The sequence below is a fragment of the Peromyscus maniculatus genome, chromosome 23, assembly GCF_049852395.1.
Source record: "Peromyscus maniculatus bairdii isolate BWxNUB_F1_BW_parent chromosome 23, HU_Pman_BW_mat_3.1, whole genome shotgun sequence".
Lineage (NCBI taxonomy): Eukaryota > Metazoa > Chordata > Mammalia > Rodentia > Cricetidae > Peromyscus > Peromyscus maniculatus.
Window position 1 is genome coordinate 9,684,791 of NC_134874.1, and position 21,964 is coordinate 9,706,754.

At 51.6% G+C, this 21,964-nt stretch overlaps 1 protein-coding gene across 3 annotated transcripts in view; it reads right to left on the reverse strand.

Annotated features, from left to right (window-relative positions):
* Positions 1 to 21,964, reverse strand: part of Rnft2 (ring finger protein, transmembrane 2) — a 59,766-nt gene that overhangs the window by 23,954 nt on the left and 13,848 nt on the right. For 2 of the 3 annotated variants that reach the window (XM_006970803.4, XM_042268476.2), the window contains exons 6-7: positions 21,589 to 21,689; positions 16,208 to 16,361 (exon numbers count right to left, since the gene is read on the reverse strand). In XM_006970803.4, coding sequence (XP_006970865.1) covers positions 16,208 to 16,361; positions 21,589 to 21,689 — 255 coding nt within the window. Of the gene's footprint in view, positions 1 to 12,342; positions 12,818 to 16,207; positions 16,362 to 21,588; positions 21,690 to 21,964 lie in introns of those variants that run through there. The other variant, XM_076561086.1, reaches the window with a different exon arrangement.

Sequence of the window (21,964 nt, forward strand, 5' to 3'; positions counted from 1 at the left end):
TGCATGTGGACAAGAGAGCAGGCACAGAGCCACCTCTGCAGCATGGGAAGGCCTGTGGAATGACCTCTTGGGGCATCTATCATTTTGGTTCAACCTCACCAAGACCTCGAATAGGCCAAAGCCCTCTGCCTCCTTGCCTCCTTCAGAATTTCAGTTCTCTTCACTTGCAAGAACAGCAGCCAGCTAAGGCCCATCTCAGCAAAAAGGGATCTTAAAGAATCAGGGTCACAGAAGGCTTCCAAGAGGCACCAGACCCCGCCCAGGCCACAGAGGGGTGGGCCCCAGAGAGTTGGCCTGGATTTAGGAGGAGGTTTTCCTTTCCCCCACTTTTGGTTCTGGAGGAGCATGGACTTCCTTATGACGCAGCCTCAGGCTCTGGAGTTAAGGCACGCACTTAGATTGTGCCCAGTTCCATGTGTCCTGTCCACTCCTTGGGACAGGGCACTGGGTGGGTCCTGCTTGCCAGCGATAAGCAAGAAGGACCACTAAGAACAGCCACAGCAGCCGGGTCCGGATACCTAGTCGTCTCTCCAGTGGGGCCACCCTAGGACGACGGGTGACGTAGTTGGGGCATAGCCAGGCCTCCGCTCTGGACAGCCGCCATCCAAGCTGGCGAAGGGTGTCATCTTTCAACCTGGAAACCTATCTCCAAAGAAGATGGGGGTGGGGGGGTGCGTGATGGGGGGCTGGGGGACAGAAGGAGCCAGGGTTTCAGCAGCAGCTGTGTTCCTGACTCTCCCCTAGGAGTCCGGCCGCCCCTCCTCCGTGCTGAGTGTTCGCCATTAAAAACAAACAGTATCATTTGGTTCAATATAAAATGAATTAAAGGAAATTAAACCGCGGGGGCCATGTGGTCTGTCTTGTCTGCCGTTGTCTGAGGCTGTTTTTCATCTTCCCCAGTGGGAAACAACAGCTTGGGGGGTGTGGAGCAGGGCAGGGCGGCGTAAATAGATAAATAATGTAACCCCCTTTTCCCCCGTCCACTGGTGGAGGCTGAGGTGTGAGAACTCCCAGGTGTCCACCGTGCCCTGTCCCCGCTGTCTCCCTTGGTGGCTGGCTGTGGCCTTTGAGAGTCTGGGGGGGGGGCAGAGGGAAGAGGCAGGGAGAGGGACAAAATGAAACAAAAGCAAACAAAAGTGAGAGTCAAGCCCTGGAGACAAGAAGAGGGGGTGCCAGGTACCCGAGGGCTGAGGCCGGGAGTCTGAGAGGCCTGAAGGAGGGTGTGGGGCCTGGTTGACAGGGGGGCTGTTATGATTATGGCCCACTGTGCAGAGTGGTGGCAGTTGCCATTGCCCTGTGACAGGTTGGCAGGAATGTGGGACTGGGACGTGTGCATGTGCACGGGTCCATGTATGCATGTACGCTTGCGTGTGTGTGTGTGTGTGTGTGTGTGTGTGTGTGTGTGTGTGTGAGAGAGAGAGAGAGAGAGACAGCATGTTGAAACCCTGCGTTCTGAGACTAAAGACACAGGGTTCAAGTGTCTGACCCATCACTCGCTAGCCCTCAGTAAGCCAGCTACTCTGTGTGTCAGTATCCCTGTCCGCCAGGTGGAGCACCTGAGACGATCTGCCTCACGAGGTGTTATGGGCGTGCGCAGTGGTTTGACTGAGCATGGCCTCCATAGGCACATAGGTTTGAATGCTTGGTCCCCAGGTAGTGGAACTGCTTCAGAAGGATTAGGAGGTGTGGCCTTGTTGGAGGATGTGTATCACTGGGGGTGGGCTTTGAGGTTTCAAAAGTCCAGACCAAGCCCCAGGTGTCTCTGTCTTTGTCTCTGTCTCCTGCCTGTGGATCAGGATGCAAATTTCTCAGCTACTGCTCCAGCACTGTGCCTGTCTGCTGCCCCCCACCACAATGACATGGCCATGGACTAACCCTCTAAAACCACAAGCAAGCTGCCAATCAAATGCTTCCTTTTGTAAGAGTTGCTTTGGTTATGGTGTCTCCTCACAGCAACAGAACATGACAAAGACAGTGTGGGATAAACTCACATAGATGGCACCCCTAAGACGGGAGCAGACACACCAGCTACTCCCCATGTTTACACTGGACTAACATATGATATTTATTATTGTACTAATATCAAGGGCATGTCCCTCCCCATCTGAAAGGCCCAGTGTGTTACACTGTTTTTCCGTCACAGAATGCTGTGTGACCCTAGATAAATCAATACACCCTGCTGGGATGGCTCCTCTGAAATGAAGTATAAGGGTCCTGGGGCAGAGACTAGTGTCTCTTCCTGTCCCTTGTCCCCTTCTTTCAACAGAAGACTTCCCACATGGCTTTCGGTTCAACAGCACCTGGCTGCAACACGACACTCCCAGGGTAGCCCACTGGTCCGTGTGTATGGCTGAGCAGGAACCAATGCCATCTAAGCAGAAAGGGCAGAAGCTAATTTGGGAGAATGTACAGGGACACAAATGCAAAGCCCCTAAGGCGGGAGCATCAGCTGGTGAGACAGCTCAGTCAGCCAAGGTGCTTGCAGCCAGGCCTGATGACCTGCGTTCTTTCCCAGGGACCCATGAGAAAGAGGTGATGTCCGCAAATCCTCCTCTGACTTCCACACACTTGCCATGGCAAGTACATGTCCGCACACACAAAATTAATGTCATGATAATAATGATAATGATGATGATGATGATAATAATAATAATAATTGTGGTGGTATTGTGTTCCCCAAAATATTGTGTATTCTAATAAATTTATCTGGGGTCAGAGAACAGACAGCCACTAGATACAAAGGCTAGAAAATGGTGGCACTCACACCTTTAATCCTAGCATTCCAGAGATAGAAATCCATCTGGGATCTCTGTGAGTTCAAGGCCACATTGGAAATAGGCAAGCATGGTGACACGCCTTTAATCCCAGAAAGCCAGCCTTTAATCCCAGGGAGTGGTGGTAGAAAGTAGAAAGATATATAAGGCGTGAGGACCAGAAACTTGAGGCATTTGGCTGGTTAAGATTTTGGCTGGTTAAGCATTCAGGCTTTTGAGCAGTAGTTCTGCTGGGACCCATTCCGGATGAGGACTCAGAGGCCTCCAGTCTGAGGAGACAAGACCAGCTGAGGATTGGTGAGGTGAGATAGCTGTGGCTTGTTCTGTCTCTTTGATCTACCAGCAATGGACCCCAATACCTCGTCTCGGGTTTGATTTTATTAATAAGAACTTTTAAGATTCCTGCTACAAATAATAATAATAATAATAATAATAATAATAATAATAATAATAAAGATGAGAGTGTGAAGAATCCAGACGCCTGCTTGAAGGCCCTGACATCATAGTGGTGGCACTCTCTCTTTGGGAATGTGGGATTAAGAGGAAATCACATGATCCCATAATGCAGGGCTTCCCAGCCACAGATCCAAATGAGGAGCTTTTCAGCAAATTCAATGCTGATGACTGGAATGGGCACTTCCTGCGTTTTCTGTCTTTTTCTCTGCAGTTAGTTTTTTGAGGCAGGATCTCATTATGTAACCCAGACTTGTCTTAAACTCACGACAAACCCCCTGCCTCAGCACCCCCAGGTGTAATGAACAGCGGATACTTTTTTCTGAAAGGATTTTGTTGTTATTTGTGGGGCTGGGGAGATGTCTCAGTTGGTAGAGCTCTTTCCTCGGTGTCCATGTAAAAAGCCAGGCTTTGAGGCAAAGCACTCATAATCCCAGTGAAGACCAGGTGGGAGGCAGAGACACGCAGACCCCTGAGGCTCACTGGCCAGCCCACCTAGCCGAGGTGCTGAGCTCCAGGCCAGTGAGAGAACTTGTCTCAAAAAGAAAAAGACGTTGGGGGCTGGAGAGATGGCTCAGCGGTTAAGAGCACTGGTTACTCTTCCAGAAGACCCCAGATTCTAGTCCCAGTACCCACATGGCAGCTCACAACTGTCTGTAACTCCAGCTCCAGGGGAACCGACACCCTCACACCAATGCATGTAAAATAAAATTAAATAAATTATTTTAAGAAAAGGAGGTCAGATGGTACGTGAGGAATGACAGAGGTTGTCCTCTGATTTCACACACAGAAAAATAAAAAATAATAATTAATAAAGTATTTTTTGCATGTTTAAGCCCAGGGTGGCCTTGAACTGGAGACCCTCCTGCTGGGGTGAGGCGTGCCCACCCCATTTGCGCTTCTGGATGCTTTCCTGCCTCAAGCAAGCATGGCCTCGGCCCTGAGGCTGTCACCTTGCATCCTCTTTGCTAATGAGGCCACAGTGTCTACTTCTGCAGTCCTTTCCTAGGTGTCATTGTGAGATGCAGCTGTGGTTGACACCTCAAGCCAGGAAGCAGCCGAAACTGTCTATCACGCGGGTGTGTCCCATTTAACCCAAAGGAAAAGCCATAGGAGCAAGAGAGGCCTGTCCCGGTGGAAGGAGGGACTTTTGTCTATGGCTACAGCGTCACCCCTGCCCAGGCTTCCAGCTTTGCTGCAGGTTTCAGACCTGCTCACCGGGCCACCACTGAGCTCATTCCTTGAAATAAACCTCTCAAAGCACAAGCGCGCTACCGGCCCCGTTTCTCTGGAGAGAGAGTCTGCCTGATAGAGACCCTTGACAGATCCCCACCAAAGTCCTGGAGACCCAACTGCCCACTGCTGCAAGAAGGGAGCTCCTGGGCTGACCATGGCTGGGAGGGATGGGCAGTGCTAGAGTCATGCTCTCTGTCTACATTGAAACCCAGAGCCTTTCCAAAAGACAGTGACTTAGCCTTCGTGAGGCCTGGCTCCTGGCCCACCCTGAAGACGAGGCACGTCACAGTCACGCTAAAGCAAAGAGAGAGACACGGGAAAGTGCAGCTTGGATCCAGCCTTGGAGGCAATGCACATGGATATAATTAACAGGGTGTGGGGGACCCACTGGGGTTCTCCATAAAGCGGGAGATAATTAATCCAACATTTCCATTCTGGATGGCCACGTGAGAGAAACCTCATGTGTGTGTGCAGGCTGGGCACTATATTTGTCATGTTGGTAAGAGATAAAGAAACAGTTTAACCATCACAACTCTATTGGGTCAATTAGCCCTGGGAATATTACACAACACTGAAAAGGAGTATGTAGGACAACGGTATGTGTTCAGATCAGCCAGAGTGCTTGCTATGGTCCTGACAGCAGGGCACACCTCTGAGGTTTATGACTCGGGGTTGGAGGCAGAGCCTAAGGGTGTAGATTTCCTGCTGGTTTCCAGCAGAGCTAAGGTCATGCACACGTGCAGGAGTGTGTGTGTTTGTGGTATGGGTGTGTGGGCATGTGTGTAAGCAGACACCAGAGGTTTGTGTTGGGTGTCTTCCCAGCTGTTCTCCACCTTATGTTTGGAGACAGAGTCTCTCACTGAACACTCGCCAATTGCCCAGACTGGACTGGATGAGCTCTAAGGGTCTGCCTGTGCTGTGCGCCCTTCCCCAAGGCTGTGTGGGGACTCAGGTGTGCACCACCACGTCCAGCTTTGACCTGGGTGCCAGGGATCAGAACTCAGATCCTCACACTTGCAAAGCAGGTACTTTCCTGACTGAGCCACCTCCCTAGCTCCTGATGGCTGTCTTTGAAGCTGCTACATGAGTGGCCATTTCCTGGGCAGCTACTGAAAGTGACTAGCAGGGGGCTTCTATTATGAACCCATTTTACAGCTATGGCAATGAAGGCAGGAGAGGCCAAGCAGCTGGTAAATGGCAGGAGGACACTCTGACAGGAAATGCACAGCCTCTGGGTCCCACCTTTCAATGGCCAGGTTGTTTTCTATGTGTGTTCAGCTGGAGCCATCTCCAGGGTCAATGGGATGGGGAGCTAAGAAAAGCAAGGTAGGGGCTGGAGAGATGTAGGGGTTAAGAGCACTGATTGCTCTTCCAGAGGTCCTGAGTTCAATTCCCAGCAACCACATGGTGGCTCACAACCACCCGTAATGAGATCTGGCGCCCTCTTCTGACATGTAGGCATACATGCAGACAGAGCACCCAGACCTAAAATAAAAATACATAAATAAGTAAAATTAATTAAAAAAAAAAAAAGAAAAGCAGGGTGATCTGGAAGAACATCCACCCACCATTGCTTCTCCATGTACACAGCAGCTGTAAAAATACTCAAGGATGAGATTTTAACTTTCAGGAGGAAGAACTGGGTATCTAGAGCAGGAAGGGATACATACAAGTGTGTATGTGTAAGAGCGTGTAAGTGTGTCTGTGTAGGTTTGCATCCATATGTGTGCATAAATACAGACACACTGTTTAGGTGCTTTGACCTTTAAACTCTATAAATCTATTATTTTTAACAAAATAATGTTATGGTAGTAAAAGGCAGGCATCCAGACAAATACAAAAAAATCTTCTCCAAGGAGTAGAGGGTCCTAGGAAGGCTGGCTTGCAGGGTATGCATCTGTCTGGGTTCCTGTGACAAAGAGTCGCAGAGTGGCTGGCTTCAAGACCAGAACCTCTCTTTTTAGAGACAGGATCTCACTCTGTAGCCCTGGCTGGTGAAGAACTTGCTATATAGACCAGGCTGGCCTCGAACTCAGAGCTCCTCTGCCTCGGCCTCCTGAGTGCCTAGATCAAAGACGTGCACCACCAAGCCCAGCTCAACAGCAGAAATCGGTTCCTCGCGGTGCTGGGAGCTGGAGGGCCAAGGCTAGTGTCTGGAGGGCTGGATCCTTTGGAAGCCTGCCTCCATGGCTAGGGATGGCTGCCTCCTACTGGTACCTCTGCGGCCATCGACACCCCAATTTCCTCTTGATAGAAGATACTAATAATGGTCACACTGGGTCAGGGCCTTCCCCGTGACCTCTTGCTATAGCTGAATTCAAAAAACCCACTTTGCTACTGTGCATTGAAACATTCAGTCCCCATCTGAAGGTGCTGTTCCCCACAAAGACTGAGATATGGGGCGGGGCTTGAGGGGGGCGGGGCTCCACTCCCTCTTTGCTTCCTCACTGCCTACATCCTGTAACCAGTCGCCTCAAGCTCCTCTGCCACAGGGAAGGGCTGCTCCTGCCATCCGCCTTCTCCACCATGGACTCCATACCCTGACCCACAGGCAGAATCCCGCCTTCCTCTCTTAGGCTGCTCCGGTCAGGCGCTCTGTCTCAGCAGTAAGAACAGTAAGGAACGCCTCTCCTTTGAACTCCATCTCCGCTTCAAAGACTCTATCCCTGGGACTCTATCCCAGCTACGCAGGTGCAGGGATCACCTTCACAGGTGCTGTGACCAATACCTCGCTCGGCGGGTAAAGGCACCTGCGATCAGGTCTCAAGCGCTGAGTCCAATCCCCAGGACCACACATAGATGGAGCAAACAGACCCCTGCAAGCTGTCCTCGGAACACACACACACACACACACACACACACACACACACACACACACACACACTAAATGAATAAGTAGAATTTTAAAAATTAAAGGTGCAAATACACCCACCTGCTGAGGTCGTATGGGTTAGGACTTCAATATATACATTCCCAGGGACACATTTCAGGCTGCTGTGGGAGGGGCTGACCTAGCGACATAAGCAAGCACTCGAGCCATCCTTTCATAGTTTTAGTGGCATTGGTAAGTGGGGCTGGATAGCTGCTGGCGGTAGGTAGCCTTCTCCTCCCTGACCCTCAGGGGGACAGCGGGTCGCCTGACGGTGGGTCCCTTGGAGCGGTCAGATTGGCAGAACAGCCATTGTTTGCCCTGCTCAGGCTCGCCCTGCTCTGTTCTGCTGTCGCATGGCGGCATCATAGACACCTGGCTCTGTGTCTTCAGTGTGCGACAGCATAAACATTCCCGCCGGGAGGAGGGAGCTGAGCACTGGGTGAGTAGCCAAGGTCCCCAGCACTAAACCAGGGAGTCAGGACTGAAGTTCAGCTTTGATGACTCAAGGCCTCGGTGGCACCTGCCGTGTGGTGTGGCTTCCCCTTGACAAGTGGGCTGCAGAGTTCTGAAGACAACTGCCTGTCCGTGTGTGTCTCCATCAGAGAAACTAGCAGCGTGACCCCTGCCAGCTACACAGATGCAGGGATCACCGTCATAGGTGCTGTGACCGATACCTGCGAGAAGTTACCTTAAGGAAAGAAGTGTTATTTTGGTTCACAGTTTGAAGATGTAGTCCACCGTGGCAGGGAAATCATGGCTACAGGGACTTGAAGTAGCTGGCCACATTGCATCTGTGGTTAGGAAGGGGAGAGGCAAATGCTGGAACTCAGTTCTTTCTCTCTCTCTCTCTCTCTCTCTCTCTCTCTCTCTCTCTCTCTCTCTCTCTCTCTCTCTCTCTCTCTCTCCTCCCCACTCCATCCAGGACCCCAGCCCACAGATGGAGCTCCCCATATTCAGAGTGGGCTTTCACACCTCAACGAACCCAGTCCAGAAACTCCTGCACAGACACGCCCACATGTTGTAAAATATTAGTTTAACTATGTAAAGATGATTCACATTTGTTTACTTTGCCTGCCTAAGGCACCTGATTGGTCTAATAAAAAGCTGAACAGCCAATAGCTAGGCAGGAGGTATAGGTGGGGCTTCTGGGCAGAGAAAGGAAGCAGGAAGAGGAATCTAGGCTCAACAGAGACAGAAGGGGATGCCAGGGAGACACCAGGAGCCGGCCAGCCAAACAGACACAGAAGAAGTAGGTAAACAGGACGCACAGAATGAAAGAAAGCCCTGAGGCAAAATGTAGATGAATAGAAACAGGTTGAATTAAGTTAAAAGAGCTAGTGGGACAAATCTAAACTAAAGGCCAAGCTTCCATAATTAATAAGAAGTCTCCATGTCATTATTTGGGAGCAGGTTGGCAGGACAGAAAAAGAGCTTGGTTACACCCACAAGTTTGTCTCTTGGGTGATTTTAGATCTTGTCAAGATGAAAATCAGTATTAACCATGACAAGTCCACCCCCCTGTCAAATAGACACCCCCGAACATATCACTTGCCCCCATAGGCTCATGGCTATCTCATAATGAAAAATTCTTTTACCAGATTAGTGGGATGTTGAATTAAACCCTATTCTAAGAGTGTTCTAGAATGATACCATCCAGCAGAAGTTTTGGCAATGGTGGTAGGGGTAGAACTCAGAGTATCACACACACTGGACAAGCTCTCTGCTCCTGAGCTCCGGCCTCAGCCCTGGACACACGGTGTCTGTGTTGGCTGCACAGTGGTAAGCTGCATGTGACCCCTGAGCTAAGGTGGCTGGTACAGGAGAGGTACCTCTCAAATTTCAGCTACTTCACATGTACAGAGCACAGGGGCCCCGTATCCGCCATATGGGGCCCGGCATAGCTCTAGAATCCTGGGCCAAGAGGCAATTTCTTTTAATAAAAAGAAAGGTAGTATGGACTAGTGGGTGGGACAGATGGTGTCAAGTCAATTTAGGCTACTTCAGCCTCTTAATTAGGGGCAGGAGGGGACCAATGGGTGTGAGGACGTCTGTGGTCCCAGAACCCAGAAGGCTGAGACAGGAGGACTAGCCTAGACTACACAGTGGGACCCTGTCTCCAAGTGCCAGAAACAAGGGCTGGTCAGATGGCTGGGTGGGTAACAGTGCTTACCGCTGAGCCTGATGATGAGTCCAATCCCGGGGACCCACATGATGGGAGTGACTCCGGTAAGCTGTCTTTCTGACCTCCAAGTGTCCACTGCGGACGCATGCGCCCTCCCCGTAAATAAGTGTCATACAAGATTAGAACCAACCAAACAAGAGAGAACAGGTGTGTTGGCGGTGTGTGTGTGTGTGTGTGTGTGTGTGTGTGTGTGTGTGTGTGTGTGTGTGTGTGTGTGTTATGGGTGCACCGTGGTTAGGAAGGCGTCTGCTCAGGTTTACGGCTTCTGGGTGCAGCACGGCCGCCCCCCCCCCCCAACCATCAGTCAACCGGAACCAGACAGGACCCTGGGGAGGGGGAGGCTGGCCCAGCTTCAACCCTGACAAGTGACTAGGGCAAGGGTCTTCTCAGCTCATAGCAACTACACCGTGCTCGGGACAGAAACTCCCAAGACATTGAGGTTCCCGAGCACCCAAGCTCACACTCTGGTGGAGGTGACGCAGGGTGGGGCGGGGGTAGACAAAACAATCCGATACACATGAGGAGGAAGAGTCCGTGATGCCGACAGCGCAGGGCAGGGAGGCAGAGAACGGAACCTGGGGAAGGACACAGCCATGGGAACTGCAGGGCGATGCTGCCGCAGGCAGAGGGGACAGGAAGGGTGAGGGGCCTGAGAAGGAGAATGCAAAGTCCCCAAGGAGCTGCTCTAGGTGGTGGGAGAGGAGAGAGGTGGGGAAGGAGCCAGGTCCGGCGGGCCCAAGATACATGAGTTGTATATATTATATGCGGTTAATTAATTGATTAATTCGATGTGGGCACGCGCTCTAGCAACTTACACCCCAGCCTATTAAATGGGTTTATGATGACAAATGGCGGTTCCGCTCAGGGCCAGGTGTGGTGGCTTACACCCAGAATCCCAGCACTCACGAGGCTGAGGCAGGAGGACTAGGAATTCAAAGCCAGCCCAGGATACACACAGTGAAACTCTTAAGCAAATGGCAGCTCAGGACACCAGGCCAGGGTGGCCATTTGGAGCTGAGGCTGAGGGTCAGTGGCTGCCATCTTTAACTCATTTGGGCCACCATCTTTAACCCCAAGGATCCTGACTCACCAAGGGGCCCCTCTGTGAGGGTTCCTGACAGACCCCCTTGTGCTAAGGAGGCATGAGGGAATTGGGGAACTGGTCACAGCAGAAGGATGATTGAGAAGAGGAAGAAAAGGAAGCCACTCCCCAAGTCCCCCGGCAAGGTGGCACACTCAGCCTCACGTCAGGCCATCAAACGGGACCAAATACCGGGGGTCTCCAATATCATAATTGCAATATTCAACCAGGCCACTCTCTGGGTGGATGGCGTGGAGGCCAGCACAGGAGCATCTGTGCTGAGGGCCATTAGGGGTCCCTGACAGATGTGTCTCCCCCCCCACCCGCCCCACCCCAGCTGCAAAGGAACACCCGTGGCTTTCTTCCTCCCGGACAAGGATTGATGAGGATTCTCGAGAGCTCTCAGACAGGCAAGGAGAGGCTGCGGACCTTTTCCCAGCCTGCAATTTATCTTGGGAGGGCCATTCACATCACTTGTTACAGGCTGGATTACGCTCTGACCTGGCACATTAATCTCTCCGAATAAAATAATAATCATCAAGGAAGGAGCTGGACAGTTGCCAGGGAGGCATTAATAACTGTCACCACACCTCAGAGGTATGGGGAAGGGTGTCAGGGCCCACATCCACCCCCAGTCCAAAGCAGTGCCGTGTGAAGGAGAGGGAAGACACTCTAGCTTGGATGGGGGGCAGACGGGTTTTGTATCCATAGACCTGACTCTTAACTAGCCCAAAGAGCTCACTAACCAAATCTAGGAAACTAAATTTGTTCAGAAAAACCGTATTTGCATTCCGACACACGAAATGTTCCAAGTGGCATTACTCACACTGGCCAGAAGTTGGGGAAAAACCCAAAGTCCCTCAAAGGGCAAAGGCTAAATGAACGTTTGGTCTATCCCAGGGAACCAGTCACGGAAAGAAACGAAAGCTGAGCCATGCTACAGTGTGGTGGTGATGTGTTTTCTTGTGTGTGTGTGTGCATGTGCATGCGTGCGTGCGTGCTTGAGTGTGTGTGTGTGTGTGTGTGTGTGTGTGTGTGTGTGTGTAATGCACTAATATGAGTGTGGGGTTCTCAGCCAGAGAAGGCAGAGAAGGATCTTGGGAGTTATCCTCCGTTGCTTTCCCCCTTTACTGTCTGTGACAGGGTCTCTCACTGAACTGGAAACTCGCTGTTTAGGGAATCTGCCTGCCTGTGCTCTGTAATGCTGGGGTTACAGGCACCTCAGCCATGTGGTGCTAGGATGTGAACCCAGGACCTCCTGTCTGCAGAGCAAGTGCTCTTCCCCACGGTGCCATTTTTAATCCTGTTTTTCGTTCCTTTTGAGTAAGGTCTCACTGTTCCCAGGCTGGCCCTGGGCTTTCGATTCCCCTGCCTCTTGAGGGCTACGATTCCAGGTGAGTGAGCTGTGCCAGCCTGTGCTAAATGCAGATGAAATTGAAGACATGAATGTTGGTTAACAGCCACGACGTGATTCTGTATGCAGGAACTGTACAGAGTGGGCAAATCCACAGACGGAAGGCAGATTAGCGGTTGCCCAGGGCTGGCAGGAGGAGTCTGGGCTGACTGCTTAGTGAAAGCAGGCTTCCTTCTGGGGTGGTGGCAATGTTCTGGAACTACACAGGCATGCTGGCTGCACTGTCACTGTACGTATGTCACAGAATTGATGACACCCTTTCAAATGATTAATAGTTAACTTTATGTGAGTTGTACCTCAAATAAAATATTTTAAAAGCCCAAGACAACTAACTGCCCTTGCCTTATGAGGCGTCTGTGAGCAGAGACTGCTGAGCGAAGGGCTGAGCCACACCCCCTCTTCTGTGACTGGCCTGTGGTCACCACGAGGTCTGCAGTCTTTGCCATGTGACTTAGTTCAGTCCGTGGGACGAGAGGTCAGGGCGCCTCCTCCCTGAGGGCGGATGAGACCAAAGACGACAATGTGTTGGGAGACTCGAACTGCCACAGGGAAGGGCTTTGTCCACTGTTTGCCTGAGATGCCCCTGTGCCTTCACCTCAGCCCACCCCGGCAGCCTCTCTGTAGAGTTCTTGCTGGATCCCATGCCTGGCTCCTGGGGATCGCTTGGTAGTGCTCGGCCATCATGACTGTCGGCTGGGCCTCCAGAGTCCTTCCAGAGTTCCCACAGTCTTTTATGGCACAGAGGGAATATTGCTTGTTTGTGCATGTCTGTTTTCATGATTGCCTTGCTTGGACATCTGCACACCTAAGAAAATCAAGCTGAGGATGGAATCCTGGCTTTGCTGTCATGAGTAGAGGAAGTGAGAAGACAGCTGGCTAGATCCTCCATTCATCCATCCTCTTATCTGTCCATCTATACATCTACCCATCCATCTATCCTCCTTTCCTTCCTTCTGTCCACCTTCTCATCTATCTGTCCATCCACCCACCCACCTACTCATCCTTCCTTTTGCCCATCCACCTATCCATCTTCTCATCTACCCCCTTATCCATCTATCCATTCATTAATCCATTCATTCATTTTTTCCCTTCCTCTCATTCATATACTCGCCTATCATAAACAATGCATCCACCTATTACACTCCCATTCATCTAATTCATCCATCCATGTATATTTACATATGCATCCATTCTAACACACATACACACACACACACACACACACACACACACACGTGCGTATGCATGCGTGCACCATATTTCTGAATGCATAGAGATGCTGTGGTCCAACAACAAATAAGCTAGATGCATTACTCCCTTCTAGGGACAGAGAGTCTTAGATGTAGGGAAGCAAAGAGAAGTGATGAGATGAGCCATCACATGGGTTGTCTGAAAAGACCGCTCTGATCACAAGGACTCGAACAAGGAGGTCAGAAAGGAGAAAATGAGAGAGGCCACTTCGGTTTCATGGCAGCAGAGTTTAGGGTACAGCAGTGAAACCGTAGGAGGCTCAACTTTAGAGTCAATTAAGACACAAAATAGACAGAAGTCGATGCCTGCCAGGAAGAAGCAAGGTACAGTGTTCAAGGTCATTCCCAGGTTGTGAACATAAGCCATGGTCTCATGGAGGATCATGTTCAGAGATCCAGAGCAGCTAGAAGACGCCCAGGCTTGGAGGAGGTCCCCAGTCCATTCCAGAAACCCCGCCCATTGTTTGTCTCAACCACACCTGTGCTGGGAAAGCCTTCCTCAAGTGACCATAGTCCAGACTTCCCTTGCTGGCAGCCAGATGGATGGCGGGGGCAGGGAGAAGGGGAGCATGTGCCAGCATGAAACTCATTCACTGGTCATCCCCTAAGCAACATGGGGGCTGATCCAAAAGGGGAACTTGACAGACCAGACCCCTCTCCCAGGGACAAGAACAGGAGAATTCCAAGAGGACAAGGCACATGACAGTGGACACAACTAATGTGTCACCACACATGACGGACCATGAGCCAGCCGCTGGGAGGCCCTCCTGCCTCTGGTGTCATATGGGCACAGTGTCTTTGCCCACCCACAGTAGAGAGCCATAGCGCTCAGTCTCGGGGGTGACTTCCACGCTCAGATACTTGGAAGTCACAGGAACAGTCCTGACTGCTCTTTGGCTTCTGACTATTGTTCTGTGCAAGTCACCAAGCTACCCAGTGTCACAGTCGCCACAGGGGTGACTTACGAAGGGGTGATAGTCATGGTGAAATCAAGTCCACAACCAGCAAATGCTGGTTGTCGCTCCTGATAGCAGCCAGAATGGGCAGGAAAAATGACCTCTATTCACAGTCTGTTCTCAGGAGTCATTCAGCATCAACCACAAGCTCTGGTTTGGACTCAGCCTCTCCCACCTTCCAGGCTGACCCTACAGACTATGTAGAGCCAGGAGGCTCCAGCAGGGACAGGGTGAGAGGAGGGAGGGGGCACAGCTGTGTCTGCCAGCCTCAGCCCCAGCCTGCCCTGCTGGGCTCCATGCTTGGCTGAGGGACAAGAGGAGGGTCACAAAGGTGAAGTGCCCTGTGCCTGCAGGTGGCTGGCCGAGGCTGGTATTCCTGTACGAAGTGGCCTACTTTGTCCAAGCAGCTGATGGCTGTAAGCTATTCCTGGTTGGGGCATACGGCCTCCACGAGGCAGACAATATGACTCTTGGATTCTCACTCACTGGACCTACTAGAGCTTGGAGGAGACAGGAAGTAGGAGCCTCCAAACCCTGGGTGAGCACAAAGCCATCATACAGTGAACACGAAGTCTGAGAAACGGGCACCTGGCCAGGACTCCGCAACATCAGGAAAAGCCCCTGGATTAGGTGTCATGAAGATTAAGTCATATTGGTGCAGGTGGAGCGTACCTCAACCCAAAACTACAACATCCCAAAGGCCCGGAATTCTGCAACCGTTTGAGCTCAGACATGAAGACACACACAAGGGGAAAATTTCGCCCTGACCTCCCTTGACACACTGCAATGGGAGGCAGGTGTGCCAACAGCACTGTCTGACGCCACCTTCTCGCCATGGGGTCGAGACAGGTAAGTTCCATGTTTATGCCCAGATCACATTCTCAACATACCTCATTGTGAATATGCAGATAGTCTAAGAACTGGAAAAAAAAAAAAAACCCAACCTGTAATCCAAGCATTTTGGATGGAGGACAATGAACTTGTGCCACGAAGGACTCTGTGTGCGGTTTCCTATGCACCGGGCTCAGGCAAAGCACTTTCTCATTCCCGTAAGGTCAGCCCTTTTCACGGGAGGCATGATTTCCCACAGTGGACAGGTGAGGAGCTCAGAGAGGTTCTGTTATCTGCCCAGCGTCACACAGACAGGGAGGAATCTGGCTGAGTCCAGACACCAATGTGCCTGAGGCTGAAAGCCCTTGTGCCTATCCACTGGCCATGCTGGATTTTTGGGATGAAGTTCATGGTGCCTATAGGACCATGGCATGCACTAGACAGGCCACGGTTATTATAGTCTGGGCAAGTCTGCAGAGGTGGCTCTGGGCTCCTTTATGCTTAGTGGCTCCTCTCCTGATTTCCCTGTCTCTCTGTCTTGATGCTTCCTGGCCTTGTTTTAGGGCACAGAGATAGGGCCTCATCCAAGAAAACCTCAACATCACAGAGGAAGGACGCTGCTCAAAGATTGACCCCTAGTGAGTTGGGTCAGTTGTCACTCAAGACTGTTGTCCTCGGCATGAGGGGCAGTGGCAGTCCTCTGAGTTCTAAAGGCCATTCCTCAAGAACTCTCCACCCTGGAGCATTTCCCTTGCTGTGCACTGCAAAGCATCACTGCTCCCACTCCCCGCCTTTGCCCACAGCAGGCATTACTAATTGATTGCAGAGCCCTTTCCCCTCAGAGGATCAGTCACATTTACAGAAAGAGTTCGTGGAATGTACAGAGTCAAAAACGCTCTATCACCCTTTTCTGAGAGATGCAGGACCAGGGCATATGGACAGGCTTTGCTTCCCTCCCTCAGGTAAAATCAGATGAAAATTCTATCAAGGAAAGCTTTGAAGGAAACGTACTGAGGGGTGCAGATGAAGGGATATCATGGTGGGCAGAAGGCGGGGATTGAATTAGCTCTGCTCCAGTTTTCTCTTCCTCCAGGAGGTGCCTGGAACCCCAGGCTGGCTCAGCGACTAGGGCCTTGGGTGGCAGCAGCCAGCGCTTACCTTGGACTTGACGGCCAGGATGATTTTAGGCAGGGCCACAATGAGGCACTTGAGGGCAATGGTGATGTACTTCAGCACAAAGTCCGCGATCCCCACGATCCATAGCAGGTCAAAGAAATCCAGTGTCTCCAGGTTGGGTTTCAGGAATATGAGGCTGGGGGAATGTTCAGAGAATCAGTTCCTGTCAGCTTTCCCTCACAAGGGGACCTCACAAATATCACCGCCAGAAAGCACACCGACCTTGGCGTCCCACCTGCTTCTTCATCTACTACTGACCGGCCCTGTGACCTTAGATGGGACTCTCAATCTCTCCGAGCCTTAGTTCCCTTGAGGATTAAATGACAGTATCAGCCTGGAGCATCATAAAGGTCCCCTCCGTTTGCATTCTGTTGTATGTATTCATGTGTGTCCAGGTGCATATGTGTGTACAGACGAGCACCTGCATGTATGTGAAGGTCAGAGGTCAACTTCAGGTGTCCCTCAGAAGCCTATCCACCTTCATTCTTTTCCTTTTTGTGACATAGGATCATTCCCTGGCCTGGAACTCAGCAACCAGGTTAGGCTGGCTGGCTAACGAGCCCCAGGGGGGTGTCCCTGCCTCCACCTCCTCAGTGCTAGGGTTCTGGAAATCAAGCACAAGTCCTTGTGTTTTGCCTACTGTGTGCCCCCTCCCCATCCTGCCCCCTCCCCATCTTGTCCCCCTCCCCTTTAGTTTTATGTATCCAAAAGTCTTCATAGAAAGGAGGGAAGAGAGGAGGCATGGAGAGGAAAGTCCTGTGCCCTACGCTAAGGTCCTTCCTCTGTGGATCTCATTAACCCTCCCTCCCCCCACCACAAGGGGCTCTGCAGTGAGCATGGCTTAGCTCCACTTCAGAGATGACAGCTGAAGCTTAATGTCACAAGATAACTGACTGTACAAGGACATTCAGAACCAGAGAGACCTGCATTCACATCTAAGCTCGTCAAGTTAACTCAGTGCCATCAGCAAATCGGGGCTCCCTCCTTTCCCCCTAGCTTAGCTGCCAGGCCTGGATGATCACAGATGTACTACAGACCCTGCCTTGCCGTGGTGACAGAGGTAACCCTTGGGGCCTGTACTGTCGTCTACCCCCATTCTTCAGATAAGGAAACTGAGTGAGGCACATGGTTGAGTCATGCAACTGACAAGTGTCTGAACACAGTTAAGAGATGACCCATGGTGAACAATGCCTCGGGGAACCGTGAGAGAGGCTCCAGGAAAAAAAAAGGCAGAGGGCCTTTTACCTCAGGTGTATTTTGTTCCCTGGATTGTTCTTGGACGTGATTTCGTGCCTCCTGGGACAAACATTTACATTCAATTGATAATACATGTTTATTCTTGTTGGATGTCAGGACACAGCTATAGAACCCAATCTGGTCAGTGTGCCCTGAATCTGGATATGGTCCTCTGCCTGGCTTTCATGCTTCCCTAGACACAGCCTACAGTACGTGCAAGACAATTGTGTTTAAATTGTCTGTCCTGAGAAAGTTCTGGGAAAGGGCTGCTCTGTTGATATTTAGCAAGTGCTCACTGGTGTTTATTTACATGTTTTTCTGGACTCAGACAACCTTCCTTGGATCATTGCTTTCTTTGTTACATTCCTATATAAAAGTACATTGTAACAGACGTAAGGCCGTCTACAGCATTAAACTTAGTCTGCCCCATTATTTCAGGACCTCAGATCCCAGGTCCAGCAGATGAGATCTGCATAGGTCCACTGAAAAGTCGACAGCAAGGAACAGAGGTGGATGTGCAGCCAGGCCACCTGGCTGCAAGGAATGCTGTCCACGAATCCGTGCCGCACACTGGAGCTACTCAGGGTGCAAACCCGTGGCACCTGTGCACGACCAGACACGTTGTCGGCCACTGCATCTGTCTGTGCCAGGCGGCTTACAATTTCATTTGCCTGTGTGTGACCCTATAAGCTGCAAACCTATTGCACCCGTGATGAGGAAGGACGCAAACCCATTTCACCTGCGCAGGAGCGGGCACGTTGTCAATCCATTTCACCTGTTCACAGTCAAGCACATTGCAGACACAATGTGCTGTCTAGGACTCTGCGTTGCGAATTTCTCGCTCGGTTGCTCTGCTTGTCTCACGGCAGGCAGACGAGAGAGAGTTTCCAAACTGGTCCCGGTCCACGGCCCACACGTTGGCTCTGCGCTCCAACATCCCATTCACAATTTTAACAGCAGTAAAAACATCTTGGCTCCTTCTGCCATTCCGACCCTGCGCTATTTACTTGGTTCAGCTCAACTCATCCCATCTTCCCCGAAGGTTCTAGGGAGGACGGAGCAGGTGTAAAGCGTATCCCATCCGAGCTGAGGATGCCTCGGCACAGAGAGGTGGAGTCACCTGCTCATGCTGCCTCAGCTAGAGTATGGCACTAGGATCGGAGCCAGGCTGGTGGGCACTGGCTTCTCTCCGCTCTCCTTTCTGGGCTAGAGGCTCTGAGCAAGGGGCCAGCAAGGCTCCTACCTGCTTCCTCCATCACTGGGAAACTCATAGTAAACACGGAGAGAGATGTTTTCTAAATCCCTGGGAAACCTAAGGAAGGGCAGAAAGGGGTGTGTAGTAAGGCCCGCACTCTAGCACCCTGAGAACCCAGGGGTGTGGACTAAGGCCCGCACTCTAGCATCCTGAGAACCCAGGGGTGTGGACTAAGGCCCGCACTCTAGCATCCTGAGAACCCAGGGGTGTGGACTAAGGCCCGCACTCTAGCATCCTGAGAACCCAGGGGTGTGGAGTAAGGCCCGCACTCTAGCATCCTGAGAACCCAGGGGTGTGGAGTAAGGCCCGCACTCTAGCATCCTGAGAACCCAGGGGTGTGGGTAAGGCCCGCACTCTAGCATCCTGAGAACCCAGGGGTGTGGGTAAGGCCCGCACTCTAGCACCCTGAGAGTCCACACTGGTAGCTCCTCATGCTGACTTCAGTGCCCTTCTACAACCACAGCTCTGTCTCTGTGGGACTTCTCGGTCCAGCTTCAGTGGCCATTCCTGGCCTCCAGGGACAAGTCTGAGGCACTGACCTCACTGGCTGACGTCCACCTCAGGTAAACCTTGCTGCTGAGACATGGTCTTCCTATGTGGCTCAGGCTGGCCTTGAACTTACCATCATCCTGACCTTCGGCTTCAGCCACCCTAGTTTGGGGATGACAGGTATGTGCCCCCTTCTGTCTGGATGGCTCTTCTTTGCTTTTGGTAGTGGTGGTGGCGGTGGCGGTGGCGGTTGGTTCAGGCAGCAATACGAAAGTGTTTCCCCATGACCAAACTCCAAGTTCACTCATCTCTAAAACTGTCTTTGCTCGTTAATGCATTTCCTGTTACTTTATTACAAGTTTGTCCTTTGGGCACCACCAAGAACAGCAGTGATTACATATAAAATATTAGGGGGAGGAAGAGGGTTATTGGTATTTTTCTGCTATTATCTTGAAGATTTGTTTATGCGTATGTATGGGTGCCCCTGCATGAGTTCACGTGCAATCCCTGCCTGCAGGTGCTCCCAGAGGCCACAGAGCATGAGATCTCCTGGAACTAGAGCTGCAGTCTGCCTGGTGTGCATGCTGGGGACTGAGCCTGGGTCCTCTACAGGGGCAGGAAGCTCTAACCATTGGACCAGCTCACAAGCCCCTATTTGTATGTTTTGAGTGACTTGCTATGTAGGCCAGGCTGAGAGTTCAAGGCCATCCCCAGCTACATCTTGAGATCCTGTCGCAAAAAACGAAGTGCCCGGCCTCAGGGACTCCGTTACAGTACCAGGAAACAACAGGCTTTATGGTTGCGGGAACCACTCATATACAACTGGAGACTGACGGCACCAGAGCGGACAAGGTCTTGGCCCTGTGTCTTTTCTGTTGCCCTCCCTGCTGGCCTCCTGTGCTGACAGTTTGGCTCTGCCCTGGTCTGATGGAGGCACTGAGTCTGCTTCCGAGAACATGGTGGTGGCTAGAAAACAGCATGAGTGGGAAACCGGTTCCAGCTGCCTGGGAACCCCACCTCCTCTGCGTTTCAGCAGGACCTTAGCATTCAGGACCACGGACCCTGGACCACGGGACCGTGCAGGGTGTGATTGTACTGATGCTCAGACGGACCCCCAAGACTGCTCTGAAGCGCCCCTCCCCATTTCTGCCCCAGCTGCCGCAGGCATGTTTTCACAGCGAGGGGGCCGTGATCCCCAAGCCGGGGGGCCCACCTTGAGTTTGCACCCTGTCCGGAGTCTAACCTTCCCCCCTCCCCCCACAGGAACCCTTCTGACCGCCATCCTGTCGTGAGAAGATTCTGGTGAGATTCTCCTAACCTAAGATTTCCACTTTTTCCACGACGAAGCGATAGTCACTCCGCCCACGGCACCGCTCTTTATCCTTAACAAACTGCTGCTGTCAAAACATCTACCCCCTCAGGAAGAGATGCTGGGACATATGGATTTTTTTTTCCCCCAATTGTAGTAAAAACGGGAGTAATGGGAAATCTCCTCCCCCGATCATTTGTGTGAGACTTCACACAAGCACGTTCACACTGTGGACAGCTCTCACTACCACCCGGGTCTCCTCTCACCAAAGCCCGGAACCTATTACACAATAAACCATCACTGCCTCTCCCCCAGTTCTGCCAGCTCCTCTCCTCTCCCCTCCCCACCTCCCCTCCTCTTCCCTCCTCTCCCCACCTCCCTCTCTTCTTCTTTGAGACAAGGTTGTTCACTCTGTGGCCCACACTAGTTTCCAACGTCAAATCCTCCTGCCTCAGCTTCCTTGTATATCAAAATAACGTTTTGGGTATACAGTCATCCCTAGGTGCCCGTGAAGGATTTGTTCCAGGACGCCCCAGAGATGCCTGAATCTAAGGACTCTTGTCTATGATTTGCAAACAATCTCACACACCCCCACCAGCCAGATTTTAGAGGGCTCTTAATACCCAGTGCTATGTAAATGTTATGTAAATGTCATGTAAATACCATGTAAACAGTGGTCCTGCAGTATGGTTCAGAGAGTAGCAGCCAGGACACAGCCTGCATGCCATTCAGTCCAGATTTGACCATTTCCCGAGTACTTTGTATCTGCTCCATGGGTGCAGAACCCACAGTTATGAAAGGCTGACAGTTCAATGAAATTATTACTAGAATTAATTCCATGGGGTCTGATTCGTCTCCTTCATGTAACAACTGAAAATGTAAAGTTGAATATCCACTGGTGTCCTCTCCCTCTCTCTCTCTCCCTCCCTCTCTCTGTGTGTGTGTGTGTGTGTGTGTGTGTGTGTGTGTGTGTGTGTGTGTGTGAGACAGCAGGAGGAATTTGAGGCTGGTGTCCTTGTTCACTTAACGGCACTCAGCTGTGCACCCCAAAGCCTGGAGATCCCCCCTTCTCACCTGCTGTAGAGTTGCTGGGAGCTGAAGGTGTAAAGGACATACAGCGTGTTCCCCGCCAGGAAGGCCAGAATCCACAAGATGACCAGGACCGATCTCTTCTCCTGTGTATAGAGTGAAAGAACCGTGGGGGAGGCTGGGAGGCCAGTGGTGCGTGGAGTGGAACTTTCTAGAATGTTCTGGGGTGAGCGCGGAAACGTCACTGTCTCCAAAGGAAGCAGAGCTGATGGTGAGGGAAGGCTGCGGGTGTCCTTCTAGCTCACTGGGACTCGGTAGCCACACGGAGGGTGACAGGAAGGGGGAATCTCTGCCGGGAGAACCATCTAGAAAGCTTACATTCACAGCCGACTCTGGAGTGACATGGGCTGGCTGTCTACCC